Source organism: Thunnus thynnus, chromosome 24 (assembly GCF_963924715.1).
Source record: "Thunnus thynnus chromosome 24, fThuThy2.1, whole genome shotgun sequence".
NCBI classification, from domain to species: domain Eukaryota; kingdom Metazoa; phylum Chordata; class Actinopteri; order Scombriformes; family Scombridae; genus Thunnus; species Thunnus thynnus.
In genome coordinates, this window is record NC_089540.1 from 12,889,165 (window position 1) to 12,911,188 (window position 22,024).

The window sequence follows — 22,024 nt, forward strand, 5'->3', positions numbered from 1 at the left end:
CGACTGACAATGCCAGGGGTGACTCAATCAGATAAGAAAATTTAAATATTCTGAACCCATCCATAATTATCCTGTAGTGCTTTTCTTACTGCACAAGACATGAAATTAGTGTCTGAGAACTCGCTTAGACAAACAACAGTGGTAATTAGCCATTATGCAAGACCCCACTGGAAAGGCTCAGCCCTTAAACACAACTAATTGCTTCTAGGAATGCAGATAATACCTCATTTAATCCAAATGCCAAGAATACATATCACAAGTCCTATAAAACACAGCATATCCATGTTGTGAAACCACTACATCTACGCTAGCAACAATAAAATTGTGTTTATTGCAACATTTTATCTGCAAGGAAAGGATATATCCATTGTGCTATGTTTATTTTTTTCTGAATAAGCGCGGTAGACAGCCAGTTAGCGTCATACTTAACCTTGACTACTGCATCAGAAAGAGAAACATGTTGGTGAATGATATGCGGAGAGGGAGGCAGTGCAGGGTGGTGGGGGGATGTTGGGGGGGGCAGGTATACTGTAGCATATCACTGCTGTGCATGGGAATGCAGCATTGTGACCAGCAATGAAACGACCTTGAGGGAGCATCGGTAAAAGGCTTCATTAACCCGTTCGATTAACCTCTTCCTCTCGTAAGCTCCATAAAACTGATGCATGTATTTAACCAGGCTTGGACTTTCCACATGAATCAGAGCTGGAGCGTTTGGCATTTACAGGACTGGTGAGACAAGTGTGTCCCCACGGCCAGACAAGAGTTAGTGAATTCTCACGTAGATAAACTAGCGAGTGTTGACTTGTTCCATGGCACCGGTGACGTCACTCCCTTAACTAATTGTTTCAGGGAGTTCGTCATCAGGTTTAGTGTTAACTCCTCATCAACTGGCACTTTACATTAACAACTAAACGCAGCCTTTTTGCTACAGATAGAGCACATTAAAAGAAAATAATTACATCTTGTTTCCGCTTCAGATTGGTCATGGCGCGTGCCCCGAAAATCAAGCATGTTTTTATTCAAATCACAAAGAAATCATGAGGAAAATACCCGCTGATTTCAAAAGGTTTATACTCTAAATTCCAGCAGTGCCTGAAGGTTCTGATGAAGGTTTCACGGATTGATTTATTTACCCACTGAAGGCTCTTTGAGATATTCTGTAGTCTGGGCTCCTGGGCTGTAAAGTGACCTCTAATGGATGGATTAGGCTAAGTCATTCACTTCAGAGGGCACACAAATATACTTTGGGAGTGTATTAGATCTCTTTGGAGCTTAGCATGATCAAATCATTGCATTAGACCGGTCAACTTATCCAATTAAAGTTGTAAAATGCACGGCTCTCGCCCAAGCGAGACGGCAGATCCTTGGGGCGCTGCAGGGTTTGCGGGAGGTTGAACCCTATCCACCTCCTCATCGACAGAACAGGCCTCACCACATACTTCAGCTGAGGATTACAGCCTTTCATCTTGCTCAGACTGCCAGCAGCACACAGGCGTCTTTGAGGCCAGATATGCCTTGTAGTAACATCAGCAAGGCACAGATTCGTAAAGCGGTTTCCCAGCTTCGTGCTCCTGTGGTCTTTTTCTCTCATGTGTATACAGTCACACGTTTTTTTTTTTTTTTTTTTTTTCTGCCTCACTTAGCCTCGCCGTCCTCACAGGAGTGCAAGGACATTTTCTTCCATTAGTGTCCCCTGCTGTAATTCAAAAAAAATTAAGGAACACTCAAAAGTCTCTGAAAGTGCTTTCTGAGTCATTTTTGAAGTCTTTAACTTCACTGGAAATAAATGTTGCCATTTGTACTGACAAAAGGGATCAGTGGCTGAAAAACTCTGTAATCTTAACAGCTTAAACAATTAAACTAATCCAAATGACAGTAATGGATTTACACTGATGAAGGACAGGCATCTAAAAATAAAACTACGCCTTATAAACCAATAAATTCAGTCTTTTAACATAGTTGCTCTCCAAATGACAATCCAAAAACCTCAAAACCATCCTCATCTGGTCAGGCAAGGACAAATAGGCAGAAATGTGGAGCAGTTACAGGACGAAACTGATCAATTTCTACCCACAGGCAAATTCACTTACACAAAGAAAGTCCTATTACCTATAATCCCTCTGCTAAGCACACATCTGATCTGACCTCCACTCTCTATCTCCACCGTCTTCCAAGCGCTGTTGCTCTATGAACATGACAAATAGCTTATTGATCAGCAGATGTCGTCGCTAACGTCCCTTCGGCTTGGGCTGCAGCTGCAGCGGCGTGCTCCACGCAACCTGTCCTAAGTTGTATGGATCTCCAGCTGAGTCCCCTGCCTCCCCCCCTCCTCCTCCTCCTCCTCCACACCTCCCCACCTCCCAGTCGCTCTGAGCGGGGGCCCCCCTGCCTGCCGGCCGCCCTCCTCCTCATTCCTTGTCCCTCCCTGTCCTCTAAGGTGTTGAAGGGGTCACAGACAAACACCATCTGCTCCGGCAGGCAGAAAGTGGCAGGTGAGGCCAGCTCCTGGACATGTGACCCCGATACTGGCCAGCTATGGCACGCTTGACCCACTAAAAAACAAGGTCAAAAGAAGATTCAGAGAAAAACAAACACCAGCTCAGCATAGTGACAAATCAAGAGTGTGGAAAATGGATGGGGAGTGGGAAAAAAAAAAAAAATCTAATCTACATTGTTTTAATCCACAGGGAAGATTACACAGTCACGGTGCCTTGACACAGCAGCTTGTCAGAAAGAGGTCATGCAAACTCACTCCCCGCCCGTCATGCTTTTTAGCGCTGCAGAGCATCCATATGTCCCTCCCACACATGTCTGTCACTCAGCAAGGAGAAATCTTTAATAAACCTTTTTCCTCTAACATACAACTGTGTGCTTACCAGCATTTCTAGGCCACCACTAATGATATTGTAGGCTTTTAAAATGACATTTGATGTTTTTTAATGAGAGCGAACTGGAAACAAATGATGAATAAGTGGAAACCCCGGGTCAGCGTCCGACTGTACGTTGCATCTGATGTTGCCTAATTTGGATTTGCTCCATCTGATGTTGACACTGTGCCGTGGAGCTTTTGTTTCTGTCTGTCAAGGACGTGGTCACATTGAATAGAGGGAGCAGGGAAGCCCGGCCAGCATCCCACTGGGGTTTTGTGCTCCATCGAGCAATGATGCTGCGACTGATTTCGAGAGACGGTGTGTGTGAGTGTGTACGCGCTGGGCTACAGGACGTTGAGGATACACAGCAGATGCTTTTGACGTACAATCAAAAACAAGCTGAAAATTAGATTCATATCATTAAAAATCTATCAAACACTCACCACCTGTAGGTTTGAAAGGTGCGCACAGCTGCCATCCTCCACAAAAAACTGGCACAACATAATATTGTATGTTTATTTGACACAACAACAGGATTTTCTGATAAAACTACATCCTCCATGACGGAAAAACATAGTCTGGTTTAAAAAGAAGTCATAATAGTCCGATCTGTGTACTTCGCCGGTGTGAAACTACCCTATAATATGGTACAATGAGGGACATGAATGCATTGGGTCACTGGGTCATGAAGTAGGGATGCAGGGAACTAGAGGAATGTAAGGGCTTCTCTTTCTCCTCTTGACGGATTGATGGGCCCCATATTCTGAGGGGTGGAGGGACACATCCACTGTGTTGTGAGATGCTGCCTAATAAGGGGAAGGAGGCGTTTTTTGGGGGGCTTTTTTGTAACTTGCGCTGTGTTTTAGCTGAACAAAAGCCTTTGTGAAGTCATTTATCACTGTCGCCACTCTGAATCAAACAACACTGGAAAAGAAATGAGTACAAATCCTGTCTGGTGGTATGTTGTTTCTAAAAACTGTGTGCTTCAAAGACATGAGGGATTTTTCAAAGCGCAGGCTGTATACGCGCCGGTTTGTTTACAACGTCTAGATTGTGGCATCTCGACTGTGCAAAAGCTCTTTTAGTTGTACTCGTCACTGCATCCTCTGGAAGACAGAAAGAAGGACCGGCGTTCAATGGTGACTGATATTGTCTTCGTAATTATCACTTGCCCTCAGCCAAACTTGAACTACAAACCCTGCATCAATCAGCATGTGATGGAGTCTTATCTGATCCTCAATTGAAAAGGATCCACTTCAAATGGCAAATCCTACTTTAAGTTCAAAACATGTTTACACCATACAACTTGTCCATTGAATTAAATCCAGCTTCAGGACACAAATGGTATCCAGAAAATGAGACGATGGTAAGAAGTACAGTGCTGATTGTGGTTCAGACAGCCACTCCAATTCTTTGGAGTCAGTACAAGTTCACGGCTTTGAAACTAGCTGGATCAGTCCCTACAAAGACATTTTGGTCATCCTAAGTAGCTATCAGGTCACTCTGGGTGTCACCGAAGATGACTCCCCTGTCTTATAAAGAGGGGTGGGAATGACTTAGACGGGAGGGTCATTCCTTTACACATCACTTCCTTTATTAAGGGGCTACCCTGGCCTAGTAAAGGGGATGGTCAGTGGTCATTCATCCCCCCTAGCCACCCACCCTGAGACCCCTATCCCCCTATGTCCAACCCCCAGCCCCTCTCTGCTCACTCAGGGGGAAAATTACTTTGAGTCGGGGGAATACAGCTCCATTGAGATGGAGAGAGGGTTGTACAAAGGAGGGTGAAGTTTAAAAAATTGTCTCTCTTTTCTATTGGGGGCGGTGCATCACTGGAAGGGCTAGGGCGATAGGAGCATGGAGGGGACAAGGTCATTAGATTGGCATCTCCATAAGCTCTTCATTCCCATTGTCTGGGCAAATCCACTCCAAAGGACCTCCATGAGAAATGCCCCCAGTCAACCCCACACTGGGCCCAGAATCTCCCCTTTTGTCTGCCACTTTTTAGTGTGCTTCCAACACAAAAAGCATTTCTCAAGAACAGCACACAAAGCTTGGCTCGGGTTCAAAACCAAACAACATTGTTCTGCTGCCTCTGATTGGGAATGGATTGCAGGCAGCTGCTGATATCCGTAGGCAATAAAACATCTGCCCAAATCTTACCTTCGGACATTTCGGCGCTCCTCCTCAAGCTGTTTGAGAAGCTCATCGATGCATTTGTTGGCGTCCATGTATTCCTGCCAAGAAAAGATGAGAAAAGCCAAAAGTAAGCAATGGGGTCTATATGCAAACACCCACTCTGAATATAGTTTAATTAGAAACACAGGCAGACTACAACCAAGGTCTTCATCCTAAACGTTATCATCTGAGCCAAATAATAACAACCATGAACATTCATTGATCAAATGTGTGCACGAGATGCTGTAAAATCATGACTGGACTGTGTATTTCCTCTGCTTTGTTTTCATAAACGTGTGAAGAACAGCGAACCAGAACTGCGTGCGTAACTCCAGAAGCACCTCTGGGTAACTTCTAACGGCTGGCCCAGAAGCAAGCCCAGCTGTGTAATGTCAGCTGGGAATAGCCCACACTCACAAAACGTGCGCTACTGAGTTACAGCACGGACGAAATGAGCTAAGGCTAAGAGCAGAATGGAAAAAACAGATGTCAGGATTTCTGGGCTATAGCATAATGATTTGCCTCTTAGTCGTCCGACTACATAAAGCACAGGGAGGGGAGGGGGGTTTGCAAATGTAAGAAATAGGCCACATAGGCACGGTACTTCAGCCATCTGGGTTTTCAGACATTTGAGGTCTACCTACAGTACATAACACAGCCAGTTGTAACTTGATGCTGTCAGATCAGTGTGGTGTAGGTCTAAGACTAATTAATTAGATGTTAGCTTGACAGCTCATGACGCATCTCCTGGGTAAACGGTTATCTCAGTGGGACAGATGCTCTCCATTGATTTCTAGACGCTCTGGTCATGTGCTCGCAAAGTGTAATTGAATAATGGGGATTCCCATGAAGAGGTCAGTAGGCCAGGAATCTCACTCTCTGAGAAAAAAAAAGTCATAATATCCGTGAGCCATTTAATGTTTAGCCCTCTGTTTTGACCATACTCATAAATATTCTTTGTGTTTACTGTTATCGCAGCTCCCTTATCCAGTTTTTGTTTCATATTGTTTGTCCCGGAGCATCTATTTTCTTTTGCTGCTGTTGTTATCTGAGTTCACTAATTAGTCAGTGGCAAAAAATAAAGCCCTTCTGTGAGACAGAAACTCATTCTTTTGAAATATAACTTTTGAAACCACATGAAATTGAAAAACAAACACTGTGTCTGTATTTTTCTAACTTTTTTTTCAGAACCCCTGTTGTGTGTGATGGAAAAAAAGGCGTATATGGAAGGGGATTGTAAGCTATAGCACAACAAGGCAAACTTCTGGGACAACACACTGTGAATGTACATGGGCTGGATAAAAATAAATGGAACATTTTTACATATAATGCAACCCAAAACAAGAACTGTAGAAACAACATCCTAAAAATATGAGATATTAAACCTCTCTGACACAGTCTCAACAAAAAATTGGCAATGTAGCTTTTCCTGTGTTCGCCTATTTTTGTATCCACACCCTTTCATTTACTTGAGCCCAAGAACTTTTAATATTTTGTCTGGATTTTGGATTTTGACCTCCCTGTGACCCACCCTGTGGGTCCTGACCAGACTTTAAGAACTGCTGCTATCACTGCATGAGCTTTTTTAACCTGTGGCCTTGAGAGCAAAACTCGCAATAGGCCAGATGTTCAGAGGCAAAAGCTGCTGGTTTAAATACAGTAAGTGCAGTTGTTTCGTGTCCTCGCTTCTCCTTGGGGTGCCGCTCTCCCACTGCTGCCTCTAAAGCAATTACTAACTCACATCTGAGGCTGCCACTCGAATACACCCATCACCCACCAGCTTGCCCCAATGCCAGCAGAAAATGGCAAAGGCCCAGGCTTCCAACTGAGTCGCCAGCCAAGGGCACTCTGGGTGACCATTAGGCAAATACGGCCATCGCCAAAGCACAACAGATCAATGCTTAACAGCACGGGGCCACATTTTCCGATTTTTGTCACACTTTCCACTATATTCCCACAAAAAATTACAACAAAAATAGCATCAACCCCTAATCTTTTAAGCACATTTTTCATTATCATCATCATATCATATCATTGTCATTATCATATCATTAATTTTGGCCTAACCGGTCGGACAAATCTTTCATGTTTGGAAAGCAACCAATTACAGAGCCTAACAACAGTGCCCTGAAGCCATCTGGTAGCCTAAGAGTGCCACAGCACGCAGCCAGAATGCCACTCACACCAAAGCTGAAAGGCCATTAGCGCTCAGTTAAGTTCCCAAAGTTAAATTTACTGTTGGCTCTAACAGCAGTCAATCAATAGTGAAGAGCATGGCAAATGATCATATCCACATTGCTCTTTTGGATTTGTCCTTACTGAGTGGTTGGACAAGGGAGGGAGGGAGGGGGGGGGGAAGCTGGTAGCTGTGGCATGTGTTTTGTGTTAAAAAATATCAGACACTGGTGTTCAGTAATAACAGCAAGGTCTCAAGAAGAAGCCAGTATTACTCCTTGAAGCCCTGCCATCTAATTAAATAAAATGTGTGATTTTTTTCCTCAAGCAGACAAAAAAAAAATAACTGTCTGGGTTAAAACGTCTGTCTCCGAAAGACCATTAGCGACACAATCCCGTAATGATTGCTGCACAAAAGGGGACCTTCTTCGTGAAAGCCCCATGTCAGGGGAAATATTTACTGGCCACATCAAACGTGAAGTAAAGCTGCCTAAGTCTGTGTTGTCATCGCGTAGACCTCTCCTAATGACAGGCCACTGAAATAATCCTCAGCACACATGAAGGAATGCAGAGAATGCGGCATGCTTGTTGTCATGTGAAATGGGAGGGTATTTAAAGCGGAGATTTAAAGCATGACTCACATATGTAATGCCGCGTGTTATATCTTCGGCCAGGCATTATTTCTGACGGTTTTACGGCGTGAGTGAAAGCTGCACCGTTCCCACGAGGCCCAGGTACTCACGTGTAGACTGGGAAAAAAAAAAACTGAATTTACTGACCTGAGACTTTATCTGAGGCATATTTCTCAGGATCAGTGCTCTCACAACCTGTAGTACAGCCAAACAATTCCTTACAGCGGTTAAAACGTCCTAAGAGTTGTAATCTTGTAAGAAGTGCGTTATCACCTACAAAAGGAAGGTGCACTAAATAATAATAAAAAAAGGCTTAAAAATCCTAACGCGCTCACGTCGACAGCAAGAAGCCATGCACTTAAAGAGTAGACCTTATGGAGACTATGTGGTGAAGTCATTTGAATTAGGTGGCTTTTGATGGGCTGACATGTATTTTCTTATATATGTAAAAGTGGGAAATATGCAATATTTTATTAAGATATTCAGTGGCTTCGAATGTCTTCATTTTCATGATGAAAAATTTCAAAGAATTGTCATTTCTCAGGGTGCAAAATTCTCTAAAATTGCTGCAAAACCTAATTGCGAAGTTATTCTTTATATTTATCTTTATGTTTATTTGTCATGCAGTCCACCAGCAGAAGTAAATGTCACTTTTTTACTCTGAAATTGTATGTAGAATATTGTAAGCCATGTTTAGGTGTTAGGTTTAAGGCAGGGTTACTCACGGTTCCTATTCAACTGTATATATAACTGAACATTTCACAATATTTAATTAAAAGACAGTATTGGATACTATATTGATTTTTGCTGGTATGATGTGGGCAGGGGCTAAACTCGGGTTAACCTGATAAGTAATGTGTTTGCTGATGTTCCTGCTCTATGACCGCAGGTTCTCCGTAATGTTTATCCGGCCATGTTTACTCATGTGTGTGAGCACGTTTGATAAGGAGCAGCTACTGAGGGAAGAGCCCCTCCTCCTTGAGCGTGGCTTGAGTCCCGTATCCCGTCCCCTTCAAACTGCTCGTATGCCTTTATGAAATTTTAAAATATGAGCGCCGTCCCCCACTGCTTTGGCACTGAGGAGCGGGGAGGGGAAATACAGAGAGAGAAAAAAAACAACACACTTCTGTGTGAAACCACACAAACATGCAAACAGTCAGACAGACATGCAGACAGACTGGCACACAAACCCCAATGCAATCTGTTTAAGATTAATCGTCCAGATTTTTCAGTAATAAAACATCAGATGTATTATTCATCCATATGAGCACGCTCTGCTCTTTCACACATTCTTGGAGATTAGTAGGGATGGAATCACATCCTAGACAAGCGTCTGGTATAGGCTTCTTTGAAGTTAACTGGAAAAAATAAATAAACCTTAAGCTAGATAAAACTCTGACCTAGTTGCCAGCGAGGTCAGGGTGCGTTCCTTGAAGTTGTTGCCGCAATGAGCTCCCTCCACCACCTTGCTGTGTCTGCAGATCAGAGGCTCAGGCTGCAGTTAAAGATAAGACACCTTGTAGAGGCCTGCAGCCCCTGTAGAGCGCTCTGGGAATGAGACCCAGCCAAAGACAAGGTCACAACCTCTTCTCTTTCTATCCCTGCAACCCCCCACTCTCCGCACCTACCCATCTCTGCTCACCACGAATTTTGTGCAAACTGATGACATGCCAGTGTGGCCTCTGGGACAGTAAAAACCAACTGCAAACCCGGAGCTGCAGGTTTGACGGAAAGGAGAGCCTCCGCACGGGCTGCTGCGAGTCAAAGGTTATGCCAATAGAATGTAAGATTTCTTTCTGGGTGCATTTTTACGGCACACTTGAGAATGAATTATGACAGTGACTTCTCAAGGTGTGAGAGATGTATCACATCTGATACGGCTGTTAGTCTTGGATTCCTGCCAAAGATCTGACTGGGTATGCAGCCAAATAGTGCTGCCATTGAATACCGCAAAGTTTATGTGTGCACCGTTAGCAAAGATGTAAATATAGCAAATTTAATCAGCGTCAATGAAAACGTATTCCCGTGCGCCAATATAATTTATAATGACTGTGATCCTATCATAGTGACGTAATGAACGAATCAGTATGACTAATTGTCTCTGTGTGCAGATTTCTGCAAACCTGCCTCTACTTGTATTGAGTCTGTCCATATCAGCCAGCCTTAGTTAAATTCATTAGTCTTATCAGCATGTTTTGAGGCTCTGCGCTGATGATCCTTCACTGGGAGGTCGTTACTCACATCCCAATGACCTGGAGTCATAATATCAGTTGAGCCATCGGGCTCTCATATCCTCAGACCCTGATAATTCAGCTGATAGCCCAGTGCAAAGGGACAGCTACTCGTGTGATTTCTCATGTGAGGAAAAGCTTCTGAGATCTGTGTACTGTCAGCACGATCTGTAAGAGATGATTTGGTGTCAGGGACGAATGTGATCCGAAATTCTTTTCATCACGCTGAACTGAGGGACTGTTTCTTGCATTTGATGGATTCATAAAGGAAATTGTTGTCTCTCGAGATGACAGAATAAAGATTTAGATGTGGAATTGGCAGAGACACGGTCATGACCTCCAGTCTCTTTGGCTGTACTGCTCTTCTGACAGATCATCTCTCAAGCGAGTGTGTTTATAGAGGCTATCACAGGTCATGGTAACTATGCATTTCACTGTCTATCTATGCAGTATCTCAGCTTAGTATCCCTAGGAATTATGTCCATATTGGACAATTCTATGTTTCACTATTGGCGTCAAATACCAACATTTATTGCCAATGCAGAAAGGAGTAAAACCTCTATGTAGCAAAGCGAAAAGCAAAGGTGTGGAAGTCAAGGGAGTGAATGGTTGTGCAGCATGTCCAACTTTCGTGCAGGAGACAGGAGTATGCATCCCGTCACAGACCTGCAATTAAAGTTTATTTGCCATAACCTTTCATTAAATTTGATCGTACCAGAGTTGCCTTGCTCAGATATTGTAGAAATACTGTTTTAAAACCATCAAAAATGTCCAAGTTTTTGCAGAATCGTCATCTGCGTCATCTATGACCTTACCAATATTCATTTTTCAAATAAAAATCATCAAATCAAGCTCTTACTACCTTACAGTAAATGAACTGCCACTCAACAAATGATGCTGAACCAGAGCTGAGCACTATACTGCTTAATTGTACCCAAAACCTCAACGACTGTGATGCTTTGGAGGCTCACACAGTAGCCTTATTGAGCTGAGGACATTCGTGTAACAAATGCCTCCAGTGAGTAGGATATTCTTCATCTGTACCTGCCCCAAATGGAGGAGTGTCGGGGAATATGGATTACTTGAGATACAAAAGGGAGCCTGTTCATCATCTAGGGTGAGTTTCAGCAGTTTGGGTTATCTGATGTTCTTCCTCCAGCAGCACCTACGGCCGGGCCCAGCCCAAACATCAACACCTCGCCACCGTCAGGAATCCAAATCCCCGCAGATTATCTTTCCAAACATTAAGATACGTCCAACGTTCAAATAACCCCCCCCCCACCCGTCTGTTTGGGCTCCTCCTCTGCTCTCTTTGGGGCTTGACAGAGTGGGCCATTCATGCCTGTTGGGAACAGTGGCAAAGCTGTTTCACGGCGCAAATCTCACAGGGGGAAAGTTGAAAACGTAGCTGAGGAATGAAATACATCGGATCTGACATCGCTATTCGATCACTTCCACAGAGCTACCTGTGTGGAAGAGCGGGTGAAGGCATCACAGACCAATGCGAGTATGTGCATGCATGTGCACTTCTTGAGTTTGTGTGTTTTAACTGAATCTTTGAATAAAGACACGTCATGTTCTTTATTATCCCGAGCAGGCAAATTTGAGTGACAACAGTTTATATATCAAAATTAAAGTCCTGAAAGATTACACAATGGGCAGAAGAGTTCGTCATTTTCCATACCTTCATTTTGTTTCAGAATTTCACCAATACTTGTTATCTTGCTTATAAATTGGCCCTTAGTATAGATCCCAAAATATATACAGAAAAAAGTGACAGTAAGTGTCCAATGGGTTGTGCATTGGCTGATGGTTGCGGCTAGTTTCGTTCATGGCAAATTGGCTAAAATAAGGACTGAGCAGAGTTTGGCAGAGCAGGGTTATATAAAATTGAATACTGCAACACAGCTAAAACGACATCTTCCTCTCTAGATTTGACGTTTCTCTCAAAAGTCATCACTATCAAGACAGTTTGCAATTATTCGACGGTGCAAATTTATAATGTGGAAGTTCTCTGAAGTAGAATGCAGAAGCGCTGTGCAAATTTAATTCAGCTGTGCGACTGAGTCGACCGATTACAACGATTCCACTGAAATTAATCGCGTATTGTTGTTACTTACATGCACTTTATGCTTTTTCCTTTTTGGTATTCTGTTTATTTTGTCATTCTGTCCAGTGTGCTTTGTTGAGATGTGTGTTCTCTGATGCGTGTACTTTTAAATTGGCCCACTGAATAAGGCTGTTTGAATTGAATGGAATGAATGTGACCTAGCCAAAGGCTGGACTGGATTTAGGAACCACCAGGTTTGTAAGCAAATATTCTTTTACTTTCTCATACAAACAGTTATTTATTTTTCCATTTTTGATATCCAGTCCTCTCTCTGTTTCCTTTGTCTCCATTATCTCTTCCTTTACTGTTTTGTTTTCAGTCTCGGTTTTAAATGTGCAAAAACACACATCAGGGAGGAGCAGTAGAGGAATGCTGCTTTTAGAAATGAAAACAAATATACAGTGTGTCCATGCTGGTACCAATGTTTCCAGACAGGATGGGAATCTAGGAAACAGGGACGCACAGGGGGTAGAAGTCTGCGGTGCGCCTGTGCCCAGATTTTACAAGCCTGGGGGTTGCTGGGTTTTATTATCATCTGGGGGCCAATATTCAGCCAGGTGTACTTGGAGCGGGAGGGAGAGTGGTGATGACAGAAATGAAAAGGAAACCTGGACCTGGCAACCCAGAGGAGCACAGGGGAAAAAAGGGAGGCTGCCATATAGGAGAGAACGAACGCCAGCGAGAGACAGAAAGGATCAGAGAGGTTAGAGTAGACAAGAGCATTAGAGACGGGGGAAGGACATCAAAACTATAAAGAGACACTACATTAAAAAACAGGAAGAAAGAGAGCCAAAGTAGGGCTCATAGGTGTTAACATTTTTATATTGTGATTTTGACTTATTACATATTATTACATTTACGTGAATCATACACATGTTCTCTGTTTAACCGGCAGCTTACAAGGCTTAAAAAATGGAGAAAAAAAAAAGATCCACTATGAAGCAAAATAAATACAGTGATGATGATTTTGTGTCAAAGAAGAAGATAAATTTGCCTGATGTATTTTTGTTCTAGAAGGAAAGGGAAAGTTTTCTCCCTTATTTATTTCCATTTCCAATGAGCCCAATAACTTCTGTTTATGATTATTCTGTTTCATCCAGAGAAATTATTTTTCATTCTAACTAGTACAGTTTCTACTGTAAGAGGTCTGAACAAAGACCTTATTGCTTCCAGAAACACACACTGCTTCTGCATTGAACCTCTTTCCCTTTCCGATTTGTCAATACAAAAGTCAAATCATCTAATACTTGTTGAAATGACTCCTCTCCTTCCCTCTCTCAAATATTGGTTTCCCCATCCACCACCAAACCTAACACAGTGTAAAAGCCCTACTGTCCAATCAAGAACCCTGCAGAACCCATCTCCCTTTGACAGTTTAACATAGTAGCCTATATGCGGGATAGTATTCATAGTTTAAGTATGGTAGAATTAAATAACAGCAGCCATTATTACTTTGAAACAAGACAAAGAGCATGAGAAAATGAGAGCGACTCTTTGTAAAGTGACAGGGGAAAGGTTCAGATCAGAGCGCAGTGCTGATGCTAAACAGATGTTGGTTGGTTCACAGGGGGAAGTTGGGCTTCTGTTTATGCAGGCTTTGACAGACAGGCGCCACACCTAACCGCGCCACACTGTAGCTGAAGCGTTTGCAAGAGCGCGGAGGGTTGATCAAGTAGCAGCGACAGTGTTCCTTCACGGGAAATTAGGCACATTATAGATTGAGCAGAAGCCCTCGAGAGGATCCATTCAGCATTATCTGCATTTTACAGCTCACCTCTCCAGCGTTTCTCGCCTCCTCTCATTACAGTTTGACTGTATGCTTTGTGTCATCATGCTGACAAGTGCTTACTTTACACTCTGTCAAGGAGTAGACTCAAAGACTAGTAGCTCAGTGTTTTGGGCTTGTAAACGGTGCTGATAGTTACCCAGAATTACAGCTTAAACGGTAAAACGTAGCTCCCAATCTTATTTTTATGACCCTAACTGATGACATCGAGTGAAATCCAAAGAAAAAAAAACATTACAGAGTCTGCAAAGTTCAGCTGAGAGGACAGGACAGCATAACATCCCAGGTAACAAATCAAACCCCACAAATACAACAAAGTCTCTTCAGCAACAATCTCATGACCTCCAAGCGTGTGTTTTTGCAGAGATATTTCTTGCCCGGGACGCTTTGTCAGATTCCTTGACATTTCACGTGCATTAGCTTCAGGCCTCAGGTTTATCACAGCTCTCCTCTGTTTAATCCACGAGCTGATTTATTGACGAGGCCTGTCTGCGCGCCTAGTCGGCTGACCCAGGTGCCGGGCAGATGTCGAGGCAAGCGGGCAGGCAAAGCGTTGCATTCCTGCTAGAGAAAGCATTAATGTCAGCTTCTGATTTTCTTCTTTCTCCGTCTTCCTGCCTCGGGATGGGGAACGGAGATTGCCCCTGCAGGCATGCGAGGAACCATAACCGGAGAAATGGTAATGTGACAAGAGGTTTGTTTGCGCTCCTGTCATCCCCAAACCCACCTGTGTCACTCATGCTTATCAGATCCACATTTCCTATCTCACCTGACAGTGATGGAGAGCGGATCAAGATACAGTGGGGAGATTTCTTTTTTAAAATTGGGGGGAGGGAAGGTGTAGATATAGGAATAATAATGAGAAATGTGAAAAGAGATGGGTTGTGGTGACTTTTGACCTCTACTGCAGGACCGAGCGCAATGATAATTCCCGTGGTCATGAATTATTTCTTTGGCGATGCAAGGGGGGGGTTGATCACCGTGTTTTTGCTCGGCGCATCATTCCAGACAGACTGCGGGGGTGGCAGAAGCCTCAGGGTTAAAAAAACAGGCTTGTGACCAAAAGGTTGCCTGTTTGAATCTGAGGGATAACTACAAAATATTTGCATGGGGGAGGTGAATGAGTAATGCACACACTTCCCTAAACAGATAAGTGCCCCTAACCAGCAAAGTGAACCAATGGAGGTTCCCAATAGCCAAGTATACAAGGCTGCAGTTGTCCAGGCGTGGGTGGTGTAAATCATGGTAACCCCCACCCCCCAGGCTTTGCTGTAAATAAGAATGCCCTCAATGAACTTCCTTGTTAAATAATAAATGTTAGACAATAGCCTTCTTTGGTAAATGTTCAGCTTATCTGTTGTTCTGAATCTCTGGAACTTTATTCTTAAAGGGTTGATAATCTCTATAAACAGATATCTGCATATGAATGCAGGCAACGGGACAAGATTTTGGTACCGGAAGCGTTCTGGTTTCCGTTTGTAGTCTAAGTGGTATTGACTTATCAGGTTTGAGCGGGTTTTGGTCGCATGTCTGTGTGGAGATCAAAACAGGTGGAACGCATTGGCCGAAATGCAATCTCTGAACCCACCGGCTCTCGTCTGATGACAATTTAGCTTTTATTAGGTTTTGTAAAAAATGTATCTGCATTCATATGCATATCTCTGTTTATAGGGATTAAACGAAATGTTGTCTGGGCTGTCTCAAGTTGCTAATCGGAGTGTAAACCATGACCAGCACACGGAAAAGGAAGTCTTGGCCTTGATAACCATTATCCGTTATCCGGATATCCACTGGCTACACCAGAAGCCCTGATTACAAGGTGACATATTTTCACATTTACCTTTAGTGTTATCTAGCCATGCAGATAGTTTTTTCATTTGTTTTTATGTTTCATGTGCCCAGGTTTTGAGATATCTGTCTCAATTTCACAGTTTTAGTTGCTGGGTATTTCACTTTGTTCACCAGCTAGTGGCTAATTGTGTCTGTCTGCCATTTGGTGCTAGCTAGGTAGTGTACAGTGGGTTTATCAGAGCTGTTATAGCTGGAAACAGGGTTGATGAGAGCAGAGTTGCAGAACAGGAAAAGAAGCTAAAAGCTCTTAAGCTTTGTTGGAGCTGAGTGATAATTCTGCGTGGGTTTGTCACTACAAGCAACACCTTTCACATTACAGATTGTAACTTGATTCATTTTTAATATAAAATATTGACAAGTGCAGCTCTAAGGTTAAAACTAAATCAAATGGTTTAGTGAGTGAGCATTATATCCAGAGAAAATCAAGGTACCTTGCTCCACAAGGTGTTAAGTCAAGCCAAGTGCTTTTTATATTTAATTTTCAATAGATCAGCACTGTATGAGATTGTCTAGAAACCACACAGGAAACATTTTTGTTCTTATATTTCAGTTTCAATGTCAGTGCAATGTTTTTGGCTTGAAGAGATCATCTACACTGTACTTTGGCTGCATCCATTTCATGGGTTAATGGGAACAAAGACCTCTCAGTGCAGCAGCTCACCACACTCCGTCAAGTGATCTACAAGAGGAATGAGAGTCCAATAATTCAGCAGCATAAAATATTTAAATCAACCATCTTCGACTTTTGAAAGGCATTATTGCAGCCTATATCGTGGGGCTTTTTACAGTCAGAGCTCATCCAGGTTGGGAAGGAATTTCAATATGAATCTGGGGCCAACCACACACTATATTTACACAGTTAATGGCACTAAATCCTTGTTATCATCTCAAGTGGAGTCTTATTTTTAGCAGCCATATATGTTTTATTTCTTCCAGATGGGAGCCGGGGAAGAATTTGACATCAGTACTGTTTCTCATTAAGCCTCTCAGACGGGGTGACATCAGTGGACTTCAATACTCTCTTGTATCAGGATTGAAACACATTGGATTGCTCTGTGTGGAGAACTTTTTGAGCCCCCCCCCAAAACTATGAAGTGTCAAAGGTCAATCTGATAAATAAATTAAATTTTCATCATTATCATAACTGACCCTCTTAACAGGAACCTGATTTTTAATAGTATTTATTTGCTTTAAACTGTTGCTGTCTGGATTTCATATCCTGAGACATTTCAGCACTTGAACCCTTTGAGATATTTTAGGATCAGAATGTGATAGTTCCGCTACTGTGGGAAAATGTCGCAGTGCAAGGACCTGAATTTCCTTTGCTTAGGCCAGCTATTTGCTCTTACAATAACAACACTGTTCTATCATTATTATTTGTTTACTCAGCTAACCCTTTTTATCTGGGGCAACCCCCCTTTTAGCGAATGCTCTCACATTCTCCGAACCCTCTGGAAGCCATTTCTCAACCAATAGGCTGATTGAAGTGAGGTAGTGGCTTCATTCTGAGGGGTTACAATAGCTCACCCATCAGATGCCCTCTACCCCTGAAAGCATTAACTTCAGCATGAGCTGTTTACCACGGCATTATACAGCACACACTAGAGCATTCTGCATTGTTCCCCTTGTAGGTCAGAAGTCGGACTGACCGCACTAGTTGTATTATTAATGGACGTGAACGCACCAGAAGAGATCCACTCCATGGTGGGCTGTAAAAGATGTATGTTACATGTTGTGTAAGAATAGCAGATATGTGGAGAACACATAAACCTGCTTTCTAATGTTTTATTTTACTATAATTACTCATTTAAATATGGATTATGATTTATTTAAGTCATTTATCAAAGGAAAAGTGTCAGAAATTCACTGGTTTCAGCTTCTCAAATGTGAGGATTTGCTGCTTTTTCTTAGTTTTATATGCTTATGAATTCAACATCTTTGTGTTTTGGACTGTTGGTCTGACAAAACAAGAAATTTATAGATATTACCTTGGGCTCTTGAAAGTTTTAGTGTGCATTTTCACAGTTTCCTGACATTTTATACAGTAAAACTTTATGGATTAAGTAGTCGACTAAAAATAAAAATATTTGGCGGATTTAATCTGTGAAAAGACTTCTTAACTGTTTCCCTAGCTGAATAAAAACTACTCAATTATCAATGAGTAGCATCTATCTTTCACCGCGGTTTATGTGGAGCAAATTGTGACTTTCCGTATTGTTGTGCTGCAGGTCAGATATTGTTGCCTGTTCACACTGTTTGTGCAACGAGGCCTGAAAGAGACGCGCTCAGTCCGTGTGAATGGAAGCTTGATGAGAAAATGAAGAGCTTTCACCATCACCTCATTTTGGCATTTCTTGCACATAAGAGGTCCATTTACAGTGAAACGTATCCTGAGACCATTCGAATGCTTTCCAGGTTCCCAGTGTACACAGACCCCACGCTGGAGTCAAGCCATGCAAGCAGTAGGGGGAAGTGGGTCAGGGGAGAAAGGCTTAATAATGCACTAATTCAGCTGGTTCGACTTGAGACCCATAACCCCCCCCCCCCTCTCAATGCTCTGGCTCAGGCAGGAATGAGACAGAGGAAGGGTGGGGAAGACAGAAAATCCAACCAGGAAATGCCTCTTCAATAAAGCTTGTTTGTATCTGTATGAATTGGAGGGGCAGGGCGGGTTGCAAAATTCATCAAAGAGAAGAATTAGACTACTTTGTTGGGATGTTAGCACATCTGACCCATTTCCTACAAAATGATGATGAGAATCCCAAAGAAATTACTGTAATAAAATAATCATAGGAATCTTGTTTGCTCTGCATAATTTGCTGCATGGAAATCTACTGGCTCCCCCAGCTGCTGTGCCAGATGGATGTTGGGTCACGGCTCAATAGCCCGCTAGCTGCCACGGGCTCTCACAATAGCCCTTCAGTGACCACCGTGACCACACACAAAGGCAAGTCGTTGACCACTGACACCGCAGACAATCAGCCCTGAGGGTCAAACGCTCCTGTGCAAGAGCATCCCCTCATTCAATCCCGTTCACCTGAGGCTCGGCCCGCCTCATAAAACCCCAATCACTGCTCTGATGTCTGGCCGCACAGAGAGGATCCCGGAAAATCATTGAGCACCACAAGCACATCACCATAAAGTTGAGTTATGGACCCATGAAAGGCATACAGATCATATTATCTCTTTAGAAAGTGACTGAGACTCAATAATGTGAATGACTCACACAGACAAATGTTACTACATGCAGATGATATTGATTTTTCTCATGGATCTTTGGTACAAATGTCTGTCTTTTAATGACAGAGAGCCAATGGTATAAGGCTAGCATCCAAATGACTTCATCTCAATCAATGACTGAACGCACAACAGTAAATGTACAATGAGTCATGTAAAGTTGTTTTGAATCTTACTTCACTTAAAAAAAAAAAAGATGAGATTCATTATTTTCCATTTTAAATTGTTGCAAAATTTCTCTTAAATGCGGTTTCTCATTGGTTCAAGAGATCAACATTTGTTTCTAGAAATCAAGTTCATCTTATTTGGAAGAAGGTGGAATTGCACCCTGTTGGCAGGATGAGTATAAAATCAAAGGGTTCATGATGGAGACTTTTTGCAGCGTATAATTGGATCTCCTGAAATGGCCAATCTTCCAGCCACTGACTCTTTCTAATGGTGCACCATCAAACAGCTCCTGCATGAATTTCCTTCTAATCATAGTAATGGCTCTGCTTTGCACCTCATATTGATACTTGGCATTTGAGATAATGTGAGGACAGTGGCCGTGTTATGATGAGCACTATAAAGCCCTGGGATAACACAATAGGAAACCATGCGGGATTGCAAATTGCTTTAAAAATGAAGCAGGCTTGATTTCTGACCTGCAGGGTGATTGCAAAACTAGAGATGGCCTATGTTAGTGTGCAGGGAAAAGATCAACACGGTCTCCCTATCGGCCCTGACAGCACCCGACTCCTCAAATAGTGGGAGTGGCATGAAGGTCACTGCCTCCTGACTGTGAGGCTGCGGTGTAGCCGGCAGGCGGATGTGGTGAGCTGGACTCTACTCAACTCCCTCTTCCCTCTCGCCGACTTTTTTCGCAGAGCGGAGACAAGGCTAGCGTCAGCCGCAAACGCTTCTGACAGAGCGCATTAGCCACGTCAGAGAAAATCAGGTTCCCTGCAAACAACCCCTTATTATAATGCGACGCACTGCAGCAGTTTGAGGCAAGGCAGATCTCTCGGCTTTTGTTGCATCCGCTCTGGTGCTGTGTTTGCATATGAGCAAGTTCCAGCGCAGGATATTGTGGAGAAACATTTCAGGGAATGGCTCATACTATGAAAATAACCACCGGCCGTTTTCTTTAAAACATGTCAGACAGAATTAAAACCATTTTCTCACGATGAGCAACACAGACCGCAAAGGCTTCTGTTATCAGAGCTGAGAGCACGGAGGCAAGAAATAAACACCCACCTTCCAAAACACACTGAATATCTAACAGAGATACCTTACACACAGGCTCAAACACTTGTCAAAATAGGTTAATGTACCACAACTTGCATTAATTGGGTAAAATTGCACTGCAATTGGAGGTGATAGGAGCCCATCCTGATTCATGACACGGTAAACTTCCACATGAGGCTGCAAGCTTTCACCTCAGGGCTCCCACCCTGTGACACATAACACAGCCGGGCAGGTGATCTTTTGTTTGGGTGGGAGACGATGATAAAACATGCACGCAGCGACTCCCAATGTATGCGAGAGAGCGATAGAGAACAGAGAGAAGTGATGAGAGTTTAAAACAAAGAGAAAAAAAGAAAAAAAAAATGAAAGACAACTGTGCTGCAGGCCTTTTCCCCCCGGTGTATAGGCGATATACAGGAGCGCTATTGTGTTGTCTAGCTCTGCTGCTGGGAGTTGACAGGCCCTTTAATGCTGTAGAGCTGTCTGTCCTCAGAGGCTGTCATCAATGAAAAAGCGCATGGGACCAAGGGGAAGCTCGGTCAGGGCCGGGCCACTGCAGGGGACGCAACCAGCTGGAGCACCTGGTGTTCAGAGCATACACCGAGGAGCGCATGCACACGACTACGCACATGTGGGTTGACCACACGGAGGCACATGTGATCCCAGACATGTATGCGTTTGTGTACACATGGGCAAGCGTGGATACTGTGTGCACGTGTCCACATGAATGCACACATGAAACGCAAGCAGGCGCATATCTCGTGGGATACGTGCCTGCTCTGTCGGGGAGATTATATTGTAGCTTAAAGAATGTGCAATGTGCAAAAAATAAAAGACTTTTTGATTTTGACAAACATGAGAGGATTCAAACTAAACTTTCTTCACAAAATCTGAGTTTTCAGCACTTCAACTCTCCAAAAAAAAAGTCGTCAAATCCAAGTTTTTTTTTCAGAATTGACTTATTTTGACAGTCAAGAAGAAAGAATTCACTTTACATAATGTAAGCGAGTTGGCAGCTCGTGGAGGTTTCACTGAAGATTTATAGGTTGACAGCGCCTAATCTGCTCCGTCAGAAAAATTTGGAGCCACGGGCAACCATGTTTGGGCAATAACACGAAAATAGGAGGTAACACAGGAGGTGTGTCTGTGTGTGTGTACGCCTGTGCAATGGTGTACAAACCCGTGACAACCGCAATCTGACAGCTTCTTGTAGATTTATTTGTAGTTGTTGGAAAAGTGATGAACGCTGAGCAAGAAGACGATCATTCACCTGCACGTCATTAAACTCACATCAAGCTGAACAATTATAATTAGAACCAGTCTTAGGTCAATACATCTGTCGGTGTCTGTCAGCAGTATTCGCAGCCAGTTTCCTGTAAGAGCTGCTTCTTTCTCATTAGCGGAAAAACCAACATTCAACAAAACCGACACCTCGCTCTCTGCTGAGCCATGCTGCCCAGAAAACCCGTGTTGCGCATTCACCATGAGTAACAACATGACCTCAATATTTCGGAAGTGTGTTTTTGTGTCTGTTTTGGGTGGTAACGGTGGTGGTGGTGGTGGTGGTGGTGGTGGGAGGAGGATAATCTATGCAAAGCTCTGAAGCTGAAATTCAGCTGTTGAAAGCCAATAAGGCGGTATCAAAATGAGGGCAGAGTTAATTAATCATCTCGGCTTCCTTTTCACGGCCCTCCCGTGACTGTCCCGGGGGCTTGTGTGAGAGT

General features: G+C 43.2%; 1 protein-coding gene across 7 annotated transcripts in view; it reads right to left on the reverse strand.

Annotated features, from left to right (window-relative positions):
* Positions 1 to 22,024, reverse strand: part of LOC137177195 (nck-associated protein 5-like) — a 136,457-nt gene that overhangs the window by 86,838 nt on the left and 27,595 nt on the right. For 6 of the 7 annotated variants that reach the window (XM_067583351.1, XM_067583350.1, XM_067583354.1 and 3 more), the window contains one exon: positions 5,037 to 5,110. In XM_067583351.1, coding sequence (XP_067439452.1) covers positions 5,037 to 5,110 — 74 coding nt within the window. Of the gene's footprint in view, positions 1 to 5,036; positions 5,111 to 7,867; positions 7,976 to 22,024 lie in introns of all 7 variants that reach the window. The other variant, XM_067583359.1, reaches the window with a different exon arrangement.